Source organism: Cynocephalus volans, chromosome 17 (assembly GCF_027409185.1).
Source record: "Cynocephalus volans isolate mCynVol1 chromosome 17, mCynVol1.pri, whole genome shotgun sequence".
NCBI lineage: Eukaryota > Metazoa > Chordata > Mammalia > Dermoptera > Cynocephalidae > Cynocephalus > Cynocephalus volans.
This window is the reverse complement of record NC_084476.1, coordinates 29,278,498-29,298,841: the sequence shown is the minus strand read 5'-3', so window position 1 is coordinate 29,298,841 and position 20,344 is coordinate 29,278,498. Positions and strand designations below refer to the sequence as shown.

At 38.4% G+C, this 20,344-nt stretch overlaps 1 protein-coding gene across 4 annotated transcripts in view; it reads left to right on the top strand.

Annotated features, from left to right (window-relative positions):
* The window catches only part of ZNF462 (zinc finger protein 462), a 130,995-nt gene extending 111,294 nt beyond the window's left edge, over window positions 1–19,701 (top strand). For all 4 annotated transcript variants that reach the window (XM_063082203.1, XM_063082200.1, XM_063082201.1 and 1 more), the window contains exons 11-13: window positions 10,800–10,932; window positions 17,147–17,270; window positions 18,355–19,701. In XM_063082203.1, coding sequence (XP_062938273.1) covers window positions 10,800–10,932; window positions 17,147–17,270; window positions 18,355–18,562 — 465 coding nt within the window. In that variant the 3' untranslated portion in view covers window positions 18,563–19,701. The remainder of the gene's footprint in view (window positions 1–10,799; window positions 10,933–17,146; window positions 17,271–18,354) is intronic.
* The last annotated feature ends 643 nt before the right edge of the window (window positions 19,702–20,344 follow it).

The window sequence follows — 20,344 nt, the reverse complement described above, 5'->3', positions numbered from 1 at the left end:
AAGAATAAAATGATTAAGAATAAATTTAATGTAAGAACTGCAAGTACTATATGCTGAGAACTATGAAGTGTTGCTTAAAGAAACAAAAGAATTGAATTAATGGAATATATACCAGGTTCATGGATCCAGAGGATTGAGTATTGGTAATTCTTCCCAAATTGATCTACAGATTCAACATGATCTCTATCAGAATCTCAGGAGCCTCTTTTTTCTTGTAGAAATTGACAAACTGATCCTAAAATGTATACAGAAATGCAAATGACCTAGAATAGCTTCAACAGTGTGGGAAAAGAACAAAGTTTGAGGACTTACCCATCTTGATTTCAAAACTTAATATAAAACTACAGTGATTTAAGAAAGTGTGGTATTGGCATAAGGATGGATAGGTAGATCAGTGGTACAGAAGAGATAGTCCTGAAATAGACCACCATATGTGGTCAGCTGATTTTCATCAAAGTTGTCAATGTAATAGAGAAAGGATAGTTTTTTTAAAGTGGTGCTAGAACAATTGGATTTGCATATGCAAATTATGGCTGTTGACCCTTACATCATTCTCTACACAAAAATTTATCAAAGCATATCATCAACTTAAATATGTGAGCTAAAACTATAAAACTTCTAGAAGAATAGTGGAAAATTGTGTGATATTGAGTTAGAAAATTCTTAGATAATTACAGTAAAGGTATGGACATTAACTAAAAGAAAAAAATTGATAAATTGGATGTCCTCATAATTACACTTTTGCTCTTCAGAAGACACCATTAAGAAAATGAAAAGGCAGGCAACAGACTGGAAGCAAATATTTGCAAAGTAGTATAAACAACTCTTTTAATTCAGTACTAAGAAGATAAGTAACTCAGTTAAAAATGAGCAAAAGATTTGAATAAACACTTTATTGAAGAGGATATACAAAAGGCAAATAAGCACATGAAAAGATGTTCAACATGATTCACCACTAGGGAAATGCAAATTAAAACAACAGTAAGATTGCACTACCCACCACTAGTATGGCTAAAATTAAAAAGGACATAGCATTGGGAAGAATGTGGAGAAACTAGAAATCTCATACATTGCTGATTGGAATGTAAAATGGTATAGCCACTTTGGAGCAGTCTGGCAATTTATTTAAAAGTTGAACACTTACCATCTGATCCACCAATCCTACTCTCATATAACGTGAATGGATAAACAAAATGTGGTATATCTACATGATGGAATACTATTCATCCATAAAGAGAAATGAGCTACTGATACATTTAACAACAAGGATGAATTTCAAAAGCATCATGTTAAATGGACAGAAGCCAGATACAAAAGACTACATATTATATGATTCTGTTTATATGAAATTTCTAGAAACAGCAAAATTATAGAAACAGAAAGCAGCTCAGAGATTGCCTAGGGCTGGAGGTTGGCAATGGGGATTGATTACAAAGGATATGAAGGAACTTTTCAAAGTGATGCAAGTATTCTTAAACTGGATTGTGGTGAGAGTTGCACAAATGTGTAAATTTATTAAAAATCACTGAACTGTTCACCTAGAAGAGATGAATTTTATGGTAAGTAAATTATACCTCAATACCTAAAACAGATGCAAATTTCCCAGAAACCCAACACATAAATAAATGTTAATTTCCTGCAGTCTATTCTTATAGTTAATCCTGAAAACAGATAGATCAACAAGATTCTCAAGATCCCCATGAATGTGTAAACCACCAAAAATAGAATGTGGAATAGACTGAGCAATAGGTTCTAAACTGGGGTTTACTAATTTTTTTTTCCAGTGAAACTATATGCGTTGAGTGCATTGCTCGTTACATTTTTTTCATGAAGAGTTTTAAGTGATTTTGTGTGGTGGAAAGAATCTATAGAAAAAACTGTAAGACGCTGTAGGATGTATTTTCAGTCCAAGGAGATAACAATCAGAACCCTCATCTTATGTGACAAACAGAATCCTCTCCTCCTACACCTTTATTGCTATGCCAGTGAGCAAGGAATCACTTGTAATCTCTTGTGATCTAAAATAAATAGTGCAGACTATTTGAAATTTTATTTTGTCATCCTTCGATTCCCCACCTTTTTTTGATCTCACTAGGTCCTCTAGAAGGCTGACTATTCTGTGCTCTTTTTCAGTCTCTCTCTCTCTCTCCTCTCCCTCTCTCTCTCTCTCACACACACACACACACACGCGCGCGCGCGCACGTGCACACACACACACACACACACACACACACAATGAAATATCTATCAGTAATGCCATTTGTTAGAAGTGCTGGTGAAAAATGAAGACTTATTTCTAGGATCCTTGAAGTCATGAAATACCAAACAGTAATTCTCACATTTAAAAAACATACATAGATTTTTTTCTGAAGAAAGTTTAAGTATATGCAATACCTTGTTAGTGTGTTTTATGGTTCTGAAGTCTCTTTGCTAGTTTAGAGAACATAAAAATATATTATCTCTAACTTGGTTTGCCCGTAAAATTGTCATGTTCGGTATATTAAATTTAGAAGGATAGTCTATTTAGGCAATACACATTCACTAATTGAATTTACATTGAAATGTTTTTAATTTTGTATATAAATGAAGCCTCAGGCGGCTGAACTCTAGGAAATTCATATCTCTTACTTTTTGCCAGTTTGGGAGAAGCAGCAGGACATTAAACCCAAAAGGAATCACCAACATTTTAGTTATTCTAATAAAATTGTTCAGCTTTCTGGACTAGTGAAACCCAGTGACAAAAAAAATCACGTAGAACATTTGCTTCCAGAAAAGGAAATGAGAATAAATAAAAGAAGAATCTTTCCCCTCCCAGATCATCAAACACACCTTGGCCACATTTTTCTGTACTGTGTTTAATTTCTAAACTACATACTAGCAGCTTTTGCTTTATCAGCTGCCCATATTTCTGCAAGCTGAAGTTTTCTCTAGAAGATTGTGTAGTTTCATCTCAGCTTTCCCTTGTGTTAGTTTTGCTTCTTGATTTGTCGGCTGTAGGTCTGTTTCTTTTATGTGTTTTGGAAGACAGACAAACCAGAAGTAGATGAGCAAGAGGTTTGACCATTTTTCAGAGGAATGTACCTGGCAGAACCTTAGACAATATTTCTCAAGTAGACATTTGAAGATGTTCTTTACCTGGAACTTTTGAAACTATCCAGTAAACTTCACAGTCAGAATTAATGGTCCTGCTTCCAAGCTTCCATAGGACTTTCCTTCTTCCTCTCTTAAGGCACATTATTTTTCTGTCTTTTCTTCCAAAATCTGAGTGCCCAGCATACAATAAAAGGTCAGTAGCTGTTTGTTAAATAAATTAACGAATGAAATCACTTTTGAAATATGAAATTTTGAGTATCCTGTTGTTCAAATAAGCAGAATGTGGTGGCATCCATCAGCATTTTGTCCCTGCATTTTGGGTCCAGGAGATTGGCAACTGCTCAACTGGCCTACAACAAAGCTCTGAGACTTTCTTAATGATGCCTTTTACCTGGCTTTCTTGAGTATTTGTTTCTGGAGTTATACTAGGTTTCTCCAAATGAGTTGATTCTATCTGGACTTTTGCTAAGTTAAGACTGGCAGAAATATGTTTTCTGATTCTAACTCAGTGATTGTAACGTAAAGTAGATATTCTCCTTGACTTTTGTGCTCCATGTCCTTCTGGGTACTTTGTAATTCTTTATAGTTACTGATTTTTGGAAAGGTTTTTGTTTTGAAGAAAAATTCTCAAAGATTGCTATTCCTCTATCCCATCAGATTTTGCAACGGAACATTATTGTCAATACTTTTTTCTTCCTTCATGTGTTCAGCCAGTAAAACTATGGTAGTTTTTACATATTTTGAGAGTAATTTTGTGTCTCTACAGATGATTTGCATTGTAATGGGAAAAGCCTTAGCTATGTATGTCATCTAAAGATGTGAGTCCTAATCCTGGTTTTAGCACTTGTTTTGTGTTCTGTTTTCTTCATCTGCAAATATAGAAGATAATACATACCTCACAGAATGGTCATAAGGGTTAAGTGAAAATGACTAGATATATTTTTAACACATAATAGATATATGATAAGTATTAAAACAAAATCTTTTAGAAAGTGTCCAATTTTATTTATTTATTTATTTTATTTTTTATTTTTTATTTATTTTTTTTCTGTGACCTGTAAGGGGATCACAACCCTTGGCTTGGTGTTGCCCACACCATGCTCAGCCAGTGAGCACACCGGCCATCCCTATATAGGATCCAAACCCGCAGCCTTGGCGCTCCTAGCGCCGCACTCTCCCGAGTGAGCCACGGGGTTGGCCCCGATTTTATTTTCATTAACAAGCAAATTTATTTCATGAGATGTAAATCTTATGGCAATATTATGAATTCTTTTATACTATATGATCTCCCATGGGTTTTCATGTTACTGGCAAATTCAAATAACACTTATTGTGTGTCAACTAGATGATTGACCTTATACTCTACACTGAGCACATAAAGCTAAATAAGAAATGGATGCTACTCTGGAAGAGTTTATAAGCAAGTAGGCAAGACAAGCTTAATCAAAGAATCACACCCCAGCTTGTCAAGTGCTTGAGAAACATATCTTACAAAATAGGAGGACTGCCTAGTGCTGAGTAAATATGGTTTCACGGTTCATATTCCATAGAACTTTATACTGCCTGGCTGGTTTGTTTGGCTAAATACCTTTTCTTTTTTTCTTTCCAGCTTTATTGATATCAAAAGAATAATGTTTCATGACAAATAAAATTGTATATATTTAAGGTGTACAATGTGATGCTTTGATATATGTGGAGAAAGGGATATATATGGAGAAAAACGCACCCTTGTCCGCTGTTGGTGGGAATGTAAATTGGTATCGTGATTAGGAAAAACATTATAGATGTTACTGAAAAAATTAAAAGTAGATCTACCAGATGATCCAGCAATACCGCTTCTGGGTATGTACCTAAAAGATACAAAATCAGTATCCAGAGGAGATACTGCACTCCCATGTTCATTGCAGCGATATTCGCAATAGCCAAGACATGGAAACAACCTAATTGTCCACTGATGAATGCATAGAGAAAATGTGTGTATATATACAATGGAATATTATTCAGCCATAAAAAAGAAGGAAGCCCTGCTATTTGTGATAACGTGGATGAGCCTTGAGTATGTTTTCTTGAAGCTTTTATAGGAACTCTAATTAAGGTGCTCTTATTAGAGAATTTAAGAATTTTCTACCTGCACCTTTGACTGTCTTTGAAATCGTAGATATAATACTTTGCTGAATCTTTCTCCCACTGTTGTCTTTCCTTCATTCGCATTCTTATTTTCAGACAGATAAGGAAGATCTGCCATGTAGACCACCTGATACTATAAATCAAGGGTTAGCAAATCTTGGTCCAAATGTGGCCTACCACCTATTTTTATATGGCCCATTGTCTAAGAATAGTTTTGAAATTTTCAAATGGTGAAAAAAAATCAAAAGAATAATGTTTCATGATGTGAAATTATATGAAATTCAGATTTCAGTTTCTGTAAATAAAGGTTTGTTGGAATACAGCCGTGCTCTTCTGTTTACATATCGTTTATGGCTGCTTTCAAGCCACAACAGCAGTCGAGTAGTTGTGACACAGACAATATGGTTCAAAAAGCCTAAAATATTTACTTATCTGGCCCTTTGTAGAAAAAATTTGCCAGTCTGTGTTATAAGTCATTCAAAATCTTTTCAGCTACACATTTCTCAGTTTGTGACTAATGGGCATTACTGATATAAGAGGCAGGTCAATGTTTTCTGTGTTCCCTGGTGTCACTTTTTCTAGAAATAAAATTTTCAATATTAGGTAATATGAGCATCCTGATTAATTTCTCTTTTTGAAGGTACAGATGTTAAGTACATAAGAGGGAGAACCCTCAAGGTTAGAAGCTCTGGAAACATTAAGGGGGCTTCCTTCATCGCAGTCTCCCCTGCTTGATGCCTGCAATGTAATCTGCAGACGAGGGTGTCCAGTTTCATTCTGTCCTTAACAAGCACGTTTATTTCAGTCTTTCCCGTAAGACTGGGTTTGTCATCCTAGGACAATATGGAAATGTATGTTCAACTTGCAAATCCTATAATAATTCTCCCTTTAGAATATGCCAAACGTATGAAAATATATGCTAAGAGCACATCTAAACCATTCTGCTGCATGGTTAAAGACCAGCAACTAGAAAGAAAGACAAAGTTGTGAGGCTTAACATTAAGCTTGAGCACGTAAGGTGTTCCACAGTGTCATCACCTCGGTGTTAAGAGGTAAAGCGTCTGCTGGTGGTTGGCACTTATCACATTCTTATTAGTCAGCTGACTTCACCAGACTCTGGGTTAGTGGCCCTCACAGGGGACTTAAGGCTAGTGAGCATTCACAAATAGCTTTCACAGGATATAAGGATCTGCATCTAGTTTTGTAGTCTGAATGAGTATGTATCAGAATAATCCACCCTTCAATAACACACATGTCTTCTGCAAAAGGCTGCCAGGAGTCAGGTTCTAAATCTCAAACTCTTAGACTTGCTCTTTTGTTGTGGGCCTTTTGGGAAAAAAGGGTAAAAAATTACTTCTCATCTCCAGAGAAAAAAAGTGAATTTCCCTCACTGTGTCCTCTGCACCATCAAGAAATTAGTAAGATCCACCAATCCAGGTCCAGAAAGTAGTGTGATCATTTCAGAAGTCAATTGAGAAATAAAATAGAACTTTATTTAATAAAGTTTATACCCTTTGACTTTGACCGTGTAATTTCACATCTGGAAATTTAGCCTACAAAGTTAAAACTAAACATGAAAGAAAGGCTTATGTATACCACTGCATTTTTAATAGTGAAAAGCCAGAAATAACCCAAGGTAAATTCATACGGCAATATTCAAGTTAACTCTAGTATATTCATTTGATGAAATATTATATAGTGATCAAAAATCATATTTATTCAGAACATATGTGTATGCCCTTCCCAGCATAAAAAAACAGGTTATACACTTGTATATTTTAATATGATTCCACAATGTAAATAATCTATGGATAGAGAACAGGTATACAGAAATACAATAACTTGTCGGGCCGACCCCGTGGCGCACTCGGGAGAGTGCAGCGCTTGGGAGCGCAGCGGCGCTCCCACCGCGGGTTCGGATCCTATATAAGGATGGCCGGTGCGCGCACTGGCTGAGCGCGGTGCGGCCGGTCACAAAAAGACAAAAAAAAAAAAAAAAAAAAAAAAAAGAAAGAAATACAATGACTTGTCAACAGTTATTATATAAGTAGTTGGACTTTAAATAAGCTCTTTTCTATTTTCCAAATTTTCTTTGTAAGCATTTGTATAAAAGAAAAATATATTAAATTAAAGCCTAGAGTTGAGAATAGCACCCACTCTAATCTAGGCACTCTGCTGGCCAGGGGAGATTAGCTGTAAGTAAATGGCACAGAAAGTCTGTCCTCATAGTTTGCAGTTGGGGAGGAGAGGCAGGCCACCAACAGTTGGTTACTGAGTGGGGTATGTTCTCAAAGGGGAGTACAGGGTGCTGGGGAAGCACAGAGCAAGGATATTTAATGCAGGAGTTTAGGGAAGGTCTCCTGGATGAAGTGACAGGCCAGGCTGATTGAGGAATCAGCACATGAAGAGGGCAGGCTTGTGAGAATTTGTACAGGTGAAATGGTGTGTGCACAACACATGTTCAGGAGTGTGGCATCTTCCAGAAGCATCCATAAGGTCAGGGTGGTGGGAGCACAGGGAACCTGGAGAAAGCGGCCCAGAATAAGATGACAGATGGCTGTGTAAACCACAGTAAGAAATTTGGAATTATCCTTGGGACAAACGGGGACTAACGTGAAGGGATTTGCATTTTTTTTAAAGATCACTTTGACCACACTGGAGAATAGACCCAAGAAGGGGCAAGAGTGGATGCTGGGAAACCAAGGACAGGGGGGTGGGGCTTGCAGTAGTCCAGGTAAGAGATGGTGATGGGCTCAGAACGCAGAAAGGAGTCTTCCTTTGTGTCAGTATTCGTATATGGATGGCTGGTTAGGGGATTTTAAATATAGTAATAACCCACCACTGGAAAAAGATTTTATTTTAAAATCTTCCAATTGCATAGCATAAATTTTGGTTTTTACTTTTAAATCTTTATTTGCCTAGCAAAGATTTTAGAAATCTTCAGGATAAATAAATCCTGGGTTAGCCTGAGATGAGCATCATACCATGAAAATGTCATGTACTATTTTAAAATTGTGCAGAATCCAAAATGTTAACAGTTTTCCAGTGAAGGGATGATGGTGATGGGAAAATGGACAAATACAGTTCTCAAAAAAAAACCAGAAGGAGGGAAAAAAAATAACATTTGGTTTGGTGACAAATCTTGTCATCGTGAACTCCATGAGAAGCAGGGAGTCCAATAGAGACCCCAGGCTCTGGCATACAGCAAGTCCTCAGGGGGTCCTTATTGAGTGAATGAATGAATGAATGAATGAATGAATGAGTGAATGAATGAGTGAATTAATGCTTGCATGCATGCAAATGACTAAATTACAGAAGATGTTTGAGGATTCTTTTTTGGCTTCATTGGTTTTATTATTTTTGTTTCCTGGCGACTGCCCACTCCTCATGTTGCTTATACATATTTACAGTTGCCCTAGTTACTAAATGTGGGAAGTAGGGGAGAAAGTGGTCCAGAAAAGGATGCCTTTTAAGTATTGGTCATTTAAAAGTAGTTTTCTTCTAATGTATTTCAAAATGAGGCAAATTGGAACCTTGCCCATTTTTTCTGAAAAACTAGCAAGCCAGAAAAATTTCATTCAGATATTTGTCATAAATGCTATAAAATGTAGATTTTGTGGCCAAACATAACTTTGTAAATATGCATTTACAGTGCTTGTTATAAGCATTTCCAAGAGTCAAAACTGAAAAAGGCCCACATTCCCAGAAAGGAGAAGGAAATTTCATTGGGGGACAGTTGTGTTTCAGGTGCTGTGCTGACCTCCTTTTACAAATGAGGACATTGAGGACACACGCGTATTGAGTGACTTATCTAGAATCTAATGGTTAAAGGAAAACCTCAAACTTGAACTCAGGTCTGTCTAACTTCAAATTTCACACTCCTTATGCTACCCCTTTGGGCTCTTATGTTGTAAAAATAAATAAATAAATATTCATATAGGTCTGCATGGATGAGGCATAGTAGATAAATCCCTAGTTAGGAAGGTGTTACAAGCAAAAGTTTTTTGGAGACTATTAGTCTGAACTTAGAGGGAAAGAAAGAGAAATAAAGATTCTAACGTTGACCTTTTTCTCCTCCTTCTCGCCTTAGTCTGTTAATTTTTAAAACGTTTTTTAGTGAGCGGAATAAAAAGTTGTCTCCCCTGAGTGTTTAGCATTGGGATTGACAAGGACATATTGTCCACCTTCATGTTGAATTGTTTTCAAAGTCCACTGATTTCCTGATTCACGATGCATCAATGTATTGTTTCTCTTGTTTTAAAAGAGTTTTCTTCATCCATTAGATGCTACATGACATAGTTGGGACAATATTAAGCCTTTTCATAGGACTGTCTGTTAGCCCTGATGCTGTCTCTTTCTCACATTTGTCAGTCGATGGTGATGTTCCCATTTGCTGGGCATGTGGAGGTGGTGGTGCTCAGCATATCTTTGTTTCAGTCTGGTCCCAGAGAATATTCTGGAATTGCCTTGTAAGGTCTCTCTTTCCTCTCCTGTACCCTCATGACATTCTGTCTCTACTGTGGCAGCTATGGAAATCTGCCTTGGAACCTAATTAATGATGTCTGTCTTCCCTTTTCAACTAAACTGTGAGTCTCTGGAAGCCAGAACCAAGTCTCATTCATCTTCGTGTGCCTCCTCCCCTGATCTCCCACAAGGGGTTGTGTCTTACACAGTGGAGGAGCCCGTGGCTGTTCACTGGCTTGAGTCCTGTGCCAGCTTGTCTTTCTGATAATTCTATGCATGCAACTGCAGAGGTTCTGAAATAGATTCATGAAGAAGGTGAAGTTATGCGACCATTGAGTTGAGAACCCAAAACAGAAAATCATTAATTCTTAGTGTGGATTTTTGTTTCCCTTGAATGATATTTTGAAGAAAGCTTGGATTCCCACATTATTCTAACCACGTGTTATATATAAGTAAAAACCAGCCATAGTTAACACTTTTGAAGGGCTTGTAGGGGTTAGTCATCTAGGTTTTTCTCAGATAATCCCGGCCTTTGTAAGTAGGTCCCCTTCAGAAACAGTAGTAACACTACGAGTGATAGTGTTGTCTTGCATTTAAACTTGAGTTAACAGTCCAGTAGTTGCTGTCTGGCCTAAGCTGGGACAGCCCACCACCCCCTCGTGGGTAGGATCATGGTAAAGCAGGTTGTGATTCTCACTGCGAGGGGCCAGGATACTTGTAGAGCCTTCTACCTCCAGGAGTATTTGAAACTTGAGTAGTTTATAAAATTTGTACCTTTGAATTCATCTCAAAAGATATTTATTGGACACATACTCTATACCCTTGGCTTCATGATACTTTTGACCTCCAGCTTACTATACCTCATGCTTTTAACAAGTTTGGTAATAATGGTCCAGTGTTGATAGTTCAGTGAAAATGCTGGGATGAGGGAGCAAAGGACAGATCTATCTCTAAGAGAGTCAAAATGAAAGGAAGGACCTCTTACGTACCTGGGTGGTTTGGTCCTGGTCCCCAAAACACAGCCATAGGAAAATGATGTTGGACAGGTCTCTCCTCCAGGGAGACCCCATAAGTCTGTGGTTTATTATTCCATCATTTGTTTGGGCCTTTTTCAGGTAAGCCGTAACTTTGAGCTGGTTGGACGGGTTAATTTGGATCAGCTGGAACAGATGAAGGAAAAAATGGAGAGCTCCAGCAGTGACGATGAGGACAAGGAAGACGAAATGAACAGCAAGGCTGAAGACAGAGGTTAGTCTCACCCTGCCCTCCTGCTCCCAGACGGCATCCAGCAGGTCTGTGGTGAGACAAAAGGGTGGCAGGAGGCTGTCATGGGAGGAACAGAGGAATGATCCTTCTTAGTTAAGTAGCAGAATAGACTGACTTAAGAAACACATCAGGGGTCTTTGTGAACTTTTACCAGCTATAGAAAATCCAAGGAAAACAGACATTTTCTCCCTGATTATTGATATATGTCTGTTAAAGAATATATGGCAGTGATTTGTTTTGAATAAGGAAAACTTGTGTCTAGGGAATCTTTAGAACAAGGACCGGCAGACAGCAAGATGTATGTAAAGCTATCAAGGAATGAGAATGATCTTGCAATTGAAGAATGATCTTGCAATTGAACGCTTATTTAAAGTTACTGCTGCAGGGCATACACTGTGGGGGTGGAGGGGGAGACTGCAAAGAACTTGAGCCCTCTGCATGGCCCTTTTCTTAACCCCCATGGTGCTCCGTTTTTGGCTTTGTAAACAGGGAGAATCAGAGGCCACATCTTCATTCAACCATGTATTTACAGAATACACTGAATAAGTTTTCATGCAACTTTTGAACTATTTTTCCAACTTCCTATGAGTCTATAATTATTTCAAAATAAAAAGGTTTTCAAAAGTATGGGCTGGCCAGTCAGCTCAGTTGGCTAGAGCTCACTGTTATAACACCAAGGTCAAGGGTTTGGATCCCCAAGGTCAAGGGTTTGGATCGGCCAGCAGCCAAAACAACAACAGAAGTATATTTAGTTGTACATACACATTTATGTGATCTAGAGTTGGTTTTCTGTATTGTTCAACACAGGATATTGCAGAAATCCCCAGACTGCACACATAAGAATGGAGATTGTGATATGTTGCTTTAGTTATTGCAGATTTATGAAAAGCACATGGATAATATAAACATGAGAAATAAACATTGTAGATATCATCCCAGTGATGAGAAGAACAGTATTAGTTGTCATTATTTAGCATGATTTTGTGCCAGGCTCAATGTTGGTAGTTTGTATATAACCTTTTTTCTTTAATCTCATAATGTCAAGGGCTCTGTAGCTGGCCTGCCTGAATTTGGCTCCCAGTTCTGCTACTTACTATCTATAGGATTTTGGGTAAATTATTTTAGATCATACATTCATTCTCTGTTAAATAATAATGATAATGATGATATTTTCATCTACCTCCTAAGGTTGTTGTAAAGATTTTTTTTTTAACTTTAAAGCTTCAGATTTTAAACTTTGTTTTTTGTTTTAATTATTTTTTAAAAGTAGTTTTTAGTTAACAAATAAAAATTGTATGTATTTATGGTGTACAACATGATGTATTGAAATTTGTATACATTATAGAATGGCTAAATTGAGTTAATCATCATATGCCTTACCTCACATACTTATCTTTTGTGGTGAGAATAATTAAAATCCCAGCAATTTTCAAGTATACAGTGTGTTGTTAACTATGGTCACTGTGTTGTACAGTAGATCTCTTGAGCTTACTCCTCCTGTCTAACTGAAATTTTGTATTGTTTGACCAACGTTTCTCCAAGTGCCTCCACCCTGGTAACCATCGTCCTACTTTCTGCTCCTATGAGTTCAACTCTTAGATTCAACATATAAGTGAGATCATGAAATATTTTTCTTTCTGTGTCTGGCTTATTTCTGTGTCCTCCAGATTCATCCATGTTGTCATAAATGACATCCTTCTTTTTAAGGCTGAGTAGTTTTCCATTGTGTGTATATACCACATTTTCTTTATCCATACATCCATTGACGGACACTTAGGTTGTTTCCATATCTTGGCTATTGTGAATAATTCTGCAATAGACATGGGAATGCAGATATTTCTGTGACATACTGATTTTATTTCCTTTGGATATATACCCAGTAGTAGGATTGCTAAATCACATGTAGTTCTACTTTTAATTTTCTGAGAACCTCCATACTGTTTTCCATAATGACTATACAAATTGACATTTCTATCAGCAGTGTGTAAGAGTTCCCTTTTCTCCACATCCTCTTTAACACTTGTAGTCTTTTTCCTTTTTGATAATAATTATTCTAGGTGTGAGGTGATATCTCATTGTGGTTTTAATTTGCATTTCCCCAATGATTGGTGATATTGAACATTTTTTCATATACTTGTTGGCCATTTGTATGTCTTCTTTGGAAAAATGTCTATTGAGATCCTTTGCCCATTTTTAATCAGGTTATTTATGTTTTTACTATTGAGTTTTTTGAGTTCCTTATATATTTTGGATATTAACCTCTTATCAGATGTATAGTTTGCTAATATTTTCTCCCATTCCATAAATTTCTATTCATTCTTTTGACTGTTTCTTGGCTGTGCAAAAGCTTTTTAGTTTGATATAATCGCATTTGTCTATTTTTGTTTTTGTTGCCTATGCTTTTGAGTTCATATCCAAAAATTATTGCCCATGCCAGTGTCAAGGAGATTTTCCTCTGTGTTTTCTTCTAGTAGTTTTATAGTTTCAAGTCTTGTATTTAAGTCTTTAAACCATTTTTAGTTGATTTTTGTATCTGTTGTGACATAAGGGTCTAATTTCATTCTTCTACATGTGGATATACAGCTGTCCCAGTACTATTTATTAGGGAGACTGTCTTTTCCCTGTTATATCTTCTTGGCACCTTTGTTGAAAATCAGTTGACCTTACATGTGTGGATTTTTTCTGGGCTCTGTATTCTGTTCCATTGGTCTATGTGTCTGTTTTTATGTCAGTACCACACTGTTTTGATTACTATAGCTTTGTAGTAGATGTTAGATGTTGAAGTCAGGTAGTGTGATGCCTCCAGCTTTGTTCTGTTTGCTCAAGATTGCTTTGGCTATTCAGGGTCTTTTGTGGTTCCATAGGTTGTTTTAAAGATTAAATGATATAACACATAAGACCTTAGCCTTCCTGGAACATAGTTATCACCTAATAGATCATAACCCTACAATGTAGGTAGTATTATGTCATTTTACAAATGGGGAAATAAAGGCCCAGAAAATGTAAGAGCTTGTCCAAAGTAAAACAAATAAACAAGCCCTGGAGGCTAAACTTAAGTCCTCTGGCTCCAAAGAGAAGACCTCTTATACTACATACTACTTTCCCAACTCCATGAGCAGCGGAATATTCTTCATAAAAGGGAACCCAGCTCTGAAATCTGTGGATCCAGTGGATCTTGGGGTCTTGCTTTAAGGTATACTTTTGCAGAATATCTTTGGGTTTTTTGGGGGGAGGGGGGTTGGTCAATCTACAAGCCTCGGGAAGCATATTTGGTGAGCCATTTCCCTTTAAGGTGCTTTCTGTTCCTTTTCCTGACCTGCCGCAACACTCCCACCATGATGCCAAGGCAGGAAACCACAGGTTTGCAAAGTGGGGCTCCGGTTTGGCCTTCAAACCACTGACTAAGCCAGACAGCAGTGACTAACAGACAAGGTGTGCCTAGCTTGTCAAATCCCCCATGTCTATGGTCAACCTGAAAAATACATAGTCAAAAAAAATATCCTCACCATTTAGGTTGATTGTTCTTATAAAGTTACTACTTTTATTAGTAGGAGCTGTATTTATCCATTTCTTACAAGGAAAATGGCTGTGATCTGAGATGCGTGGCTTTTTTCTTTCTCATTCTTTTTTAAAACCATTTCACAAATATGTTCTTCACGATGAATTCTTAACATCTGTGCATCGTTGCCAGAGTTTTCTGGGAGACGATATTTTTGACAGAGGGCACAAAGAAAGACTCCTCTTTCTCCATGATTCTCCGTGGCCCTGCCATTCCTTTTCAGGAAATAAATTATTCCTCATTGATATTATGACCTTTTAATCTTTATAGCTGAGCACATGTGATTTTAGAGGTTGTAGGCATTACAGAGGCAAGTATCCCATCTCATTTTCCCTTTCCTATGACTCTTAAAAAAAAAAACACACACACAGAAAATTAGAAGAGAGAAGAAAGATGGCAGTTGAGATGTATGTGGGACACCAGGCAAATTTTTCCGTCTTCCCCTTCTCACTCACACTTGGCATTAGACCAGATCAGACTGACTGGAAGGAACTTTATGGTATCTGCCTCTCGCTGGATAGTGTAGCATCCGCATTCATGAGCCTTAACTGCATGGAATGAAAGTCCTTGGGGTAGAGAGGCATGTATTCCTCTGTCAGAGCGTGGGAGATTTACATGAGTAACTTCCAGCAATGTTAATGGGAATTACAAACCTAAACCTTCCCTCCTCCCTCGATGGTCCTTGAAAGAACAGCCTCCTTTGTCCGATCTCCTTTGAATAGACCTAGAATCAATTTTCCACCATCTAGGTATATTCTTGCCAAGAAGAAGAAAAGGCACACAATAGCCTCAGGGTGTTTTTGCCAGACATCCTGGCTTCTAGGAGTGGAGGGCAGGAGGTGGCTTTAGTGCAGCTCTCAGGCTGATGGAGAGCTATTTGAAGTGTGACAGGGAATAAGTGGCTTCCTCCTTTGAGGATGAAACTTAGCATGTGCCGTTGGAAAGAATAGATGTCTGGTTTCATGTTTCCTCAGTGTAAAGGAGCAAGAGTACCAGGAACGATCCCCTTGTTGGCAGTTTAGACTCTCATTAGACACCCTCAGTTTGGGGGTTCACAGCCTTGCAGATACCCTGTTTCCAAACTCCTTTGCAAACACGAGACCTGGAGAGAGGACTGAGTATGGACACACTGCAGGTCCTGCCTGGGAAGCCCAGGAGGAATTTGAAAGAGAAGAAACCAGGCACGAAGAAATCAAAATGAACCCAAGCAGAATCCTCCCCACCCCCACCGCCACCCCTCATTATGCAGTTGGGGAGGAGTCAGGAAGGCATTCTGTTGATTTCTTGCCCAAGATAATCCCTGCTAAGGAATTAATGCGCAGAGCAGATGGTGCTGTCTCATTTCCAATGAAAAGAATCAAGGAAGATAGTCTGTGCAATTATTTTTAATGGCTTGTGTGGTGATCTTCTTAATTTGTGAGAAAATGTTTCATCTTTTGTTAAAACTGGCCCCGTTCAGATAGCTTTTGTGCTGAAGATTAAGGCATCACAGAGCCCCCTATTCTACTAACATCATCCTGAGTATTTTATTAGATGGGATTTTTCAACCAGGAGACATCTTCCTGTAACATCTTGTATGTGGGGACCCAGAGTGATCAGATATGTAAAGATGATCAACATTTCCCCATACGCTGCCCTCCCTTTTGCAGCATGGCCACAGAACCTTCCAGGTCCTGCTGTTTATTACCCACATGAAGATCTGGCCCTCTGCAGTATAATGAAAGACATATGGGCTTGGGGCTCAGGAGAATACAAAGGCCATATAAGCTGTCATCTTTGAGTTTGCCAGGAGGTGTGGCCTGAAGACAGTCAGCCAGCCAGTCCACATCAGACCCTAACCACGTGCCCAGCACCACAGAGGAAACAAAAGAACTAAGTCAACACTTGATGTTTACAACAGACCTGTGCAGAAATGTCTGTATATCCCCACATTCATAAATACCACCGATTGAGAAGTGGATGCTGGGCAGCTGGACCAGAGTCCTCAATAGCTGGGGACATGTTTTCACATACCAGCTACCAATTGTCCAGATTCACATCCGCACTAGGTTCTTTGCTTGTAGATCTCATTCAGTGTTCATAAGCACCCTGTGAGGTGTTAATTATGATGTCCATGACAGATGACCACAAGTCGTGAGCCGTCAGCCTTATGGGACAAGTAGAAACCCTGAGGTCTACAATGCATAACCTGGTCCAGTGCTTTCGGTGGCTTGTATTCTTTTTCATGAACAAAGACGAACCTGTGTCAAATAGAAAAGGAATAAATGCTAAACTATGAGACACTGATATAAAGCATCGCAGAAGGGAGAGATTAAATAGAAGAAAAAGTTCAAATGGCTTTGGAAAGGAGAGAAAGGGCTCTTGGGCAAGAAAGACCCTGATTATTTGTGATGGAAGCTGTTGGGGAGGGTGAGGAGACACAGGATGGCCTGGGAATCGGAGCTGGGAACAGTTCTTGAGAACTATTGGAGAAATGCCCTTGGGGGAAACCTAAAAGAGAGTAAGGGATCTGGAAACTGCTTTCAGCGCATGGCTTTACTAGTGAAGGTAGGAGAGGGGGTTTCCTAATGAACGTTGACTTACCTATTCTGTCAACACCCACAGCACACAGGTAGCCCTTCTAATTTCTCTTCGCAGAGCTGATGAGATTTTCTGACCGTGGGGCTGCTATCAACACTGAGAAGCGTTTTCCATGTGAATTTTGTGGACGGGCGTTTTCACAGGGTTCTGAGTGGGAAAGACATGTGCTGAGACACGGCATGTAAGTCAGGCTGTCCAGGAACACCTTTGCCCAGACTGAGGAGGTGGGAGGGAGATTGGGTTCTTTTTTTGTTTCCCCTGACAGTACGCAGATGCTCTGTCACATTACTGGGCCATGGGAGGAGAGGCAATTGTGAGGATCCAGGTATCTCCTTTTATGTGGGTTTTGTAAATGGTCACCTGGCCACAAGTCAAATGAGGAAAAAAATCATCTTTATGAATGACAAAGACTTCTTAAGCCCACGTGCAGAAGTACAGTGTTTTCTCCAGCCAGTGTCCCTTTAGTTTTCATTAGCATGACATTCTATGATAGAACGTGAATCGGGGTCTGTTCCTGCCTCTGTGACTGATCATTCCCTGAGTGGCCTTGAACATGCCTATGCCCTGCCTCGGGGACAGAGCCAGCTTCTGCCTGCCTCCCAGGTAGGTGTGAGCATACCTGTAAAATACTTATAAGATCCTTGAACATAAAATCATCCCCTCAACAAGGCATCCATAGTCTACCAGACTCAGAGAGAACCTAGAATTTGGTCCTTTCAGGAGAAAATGTCCCTGAAAGCTCCAGTGTCTAGACCTCAGAGAACATAGCTAAGCTTCTGAAGACAAGGGTTCCATCTTCAAGTTTTTGCTTTTTGTTTTTTTCTATTTGTTTCTGTACCTATCCAATAGATCTTTAGTACCTGAATTACTCTTTTAATCTTAATAAATTTAGCCAATGTCCAGGCTTCTAGACTTAGCTGATGAGTTTGAGCATAAGACAATTCTTGCTATTACCACTTATGACCTAGGAGAGGTGACATAAAACTGTTATGTTAATCTAGAAACAAAATATGTTGTAATCAAAATGTAGTATAGTAAAGGATATTTTTGTACATTCAAATCTTTTTAAAAATGCAGAAATACATGACCTAGCATAACATATAGCAAGGATAAGTCATTGCAGTTTAGTCATACATCGTGGCATCTGTTCAAAGGAAACCTCAAGGCTTTTTCAGGATCAGAGAAATTAGGGCAATTAAGTCTTTTTTGATTAAATAGAAAATATATATCTACTCATCCATCTCTTCCATAAATGTTTTTTTCAGGGCATTGAATGACAGCAAGCAGGTGAGCAGAGAAGAAATCCACCCAAAAGAGATTGTGGAGGACAGTATTAGGATGCCCTCCATACAGGAAAAGGAAGGTGACACGGCCATGGGGATAGACTTTTCCCTACAGAATGAAACAGTAGCCATCTGTGTATTAGCGGCCGACAAATCTCTCCTGGAAAATGCAGAGGCCAAGAAAGAATAAGTGTTTGGTGAAACTTTTAATCAAACCGTACTTGAACCAAGATGCAAAAGTGGGAGGGCCGGCTTGGGCTGAGAAGGGAGGGACAGAAAAGAGAAGACAGAACAAAGCTGCTTTTTAGGACTGAACAATCTATTTTCAAAGCACTGGTACCTGTGTGAATGAGTATGTAAATTAAAGTTATTTAAATGGTTGGAATATGTGGCTCCTTTTCCATCACTACATCTTTTCTTCTGGATCTTCGTTATGGAAGTTTCATTTGTCGTGGAATTTGGAAGAACCTCCCGTGAGCACAGTGCACTCTGGGGTGGTCTTGGACAGTAGGTGGAAACAGAAGCTCCATGACATGAGAAGACTTCTCATAGGGGAACAACTTTTTGACGCACAACTTTCGGTGCGTTTTTCTAGTTTTAATACCTTAAGCTTTTTTCCAAGACCTAACTGCAGCCGCTTTGGGAAAAAAAAAAAAAAAATCCACAAAAAACAAAAACAGAAAACAAAAAAACTGCTTTGCATAAAACAGTCACCTGTTTCCTAGTACCTCATACTTAACCAAGGGAATCTCTGCATTTGTCAGTACTACCTGTCGTCATTGTGGTTAAATGTAGAGAGAACTGCTGGGCAAGATGGTGAATGGTGAAAAAAAAAAAAAAGAGTTTTAAAGAAAGGAACACAAATTGTGCTTAAAATCCCCACGTGGGTCTTATTTCTTAAAATACTGTGATTTTTTTAATTATTTTAGTAAAAAACAGAACAAAAAAAAGAAACAGACTTTAATTACTAGATAACTGTTTGTGAATTGTCATCCTTTATTCCAGGTAAGCTGTTTATTAGTGTTCAACTATAATTTAGAATTTGATAGATCCATGTGAGCTAATTTTAAGGTGATTGTGGAGTTTTGTTTGCCACATGTTTATTTTCTATCAATCTGAGTGTTACAAACACAGCACAATTCAGTTTTTCATATAAATTGTTTTCTGTGTGTGTGTTGTTATTGTTGTTTTAATTTGGGGGCAAGGGAGATTTAGTTTTTTTGTGAATAGGAATGTTTTTATTTTAAACATGGAAATAACAAAGAAGATAACTTTTTTTTTTTATTATTTAACTAAAGAACCAAACTTTCGGCACAGCTATGCAGCTTGTGGGCCAGACGAGGAGGTCCTCTTCACCTTTTTGTTGCTTGTCAAATTAACACATTATCCGTCTCACACAAGTAATTTCTGTTAGAATGAGCTGGCTTTTGTGTGTGATTTTAAAATCTGTGTTCTGTTTGTGTTTGCATTGTGTTTTGCAGGGGTTTCTCATTTATTTTGGGGGATGAGGGGATGTTCTAGAATCCCATCCCTTTGGTGAGAGTGGACAAGATATAATGTATATCCTACAAGGAGCCTGGAGAACTACTTTTTTTTTTTTTTTAAACCTAGCTGCCAGCTGCTCTGTTTCCCCGTATTAGCTTTTTCAGGAGGGAGCAGCTTAGACTAAATCTAAGTCTACATTTATAATATGTTCTGATTGTGAACAAAAGGTTTCGTTCCAAAAAGTAGGAAAGAACTTTTCTTGAAGCCTAGGTTTTAGAAGCCTGTGTGCGCGTGTGCTTGGATGTGTGTGTGTGTGTGTGTGTGTGTGTGTGTGTGTGTGTGTGCGTGTGCACATGTGCGCATGTGAGTCCTTTGGTTTTCATGTTTTGGTTTTTTTTTTACTTGGAAGGGTTGGGGGAGGGGGGAGGGAAGAAAGGGAAGGGAAATTGCTGAGATGACAGTGTCCCACACAGCTTCAAATAAAATC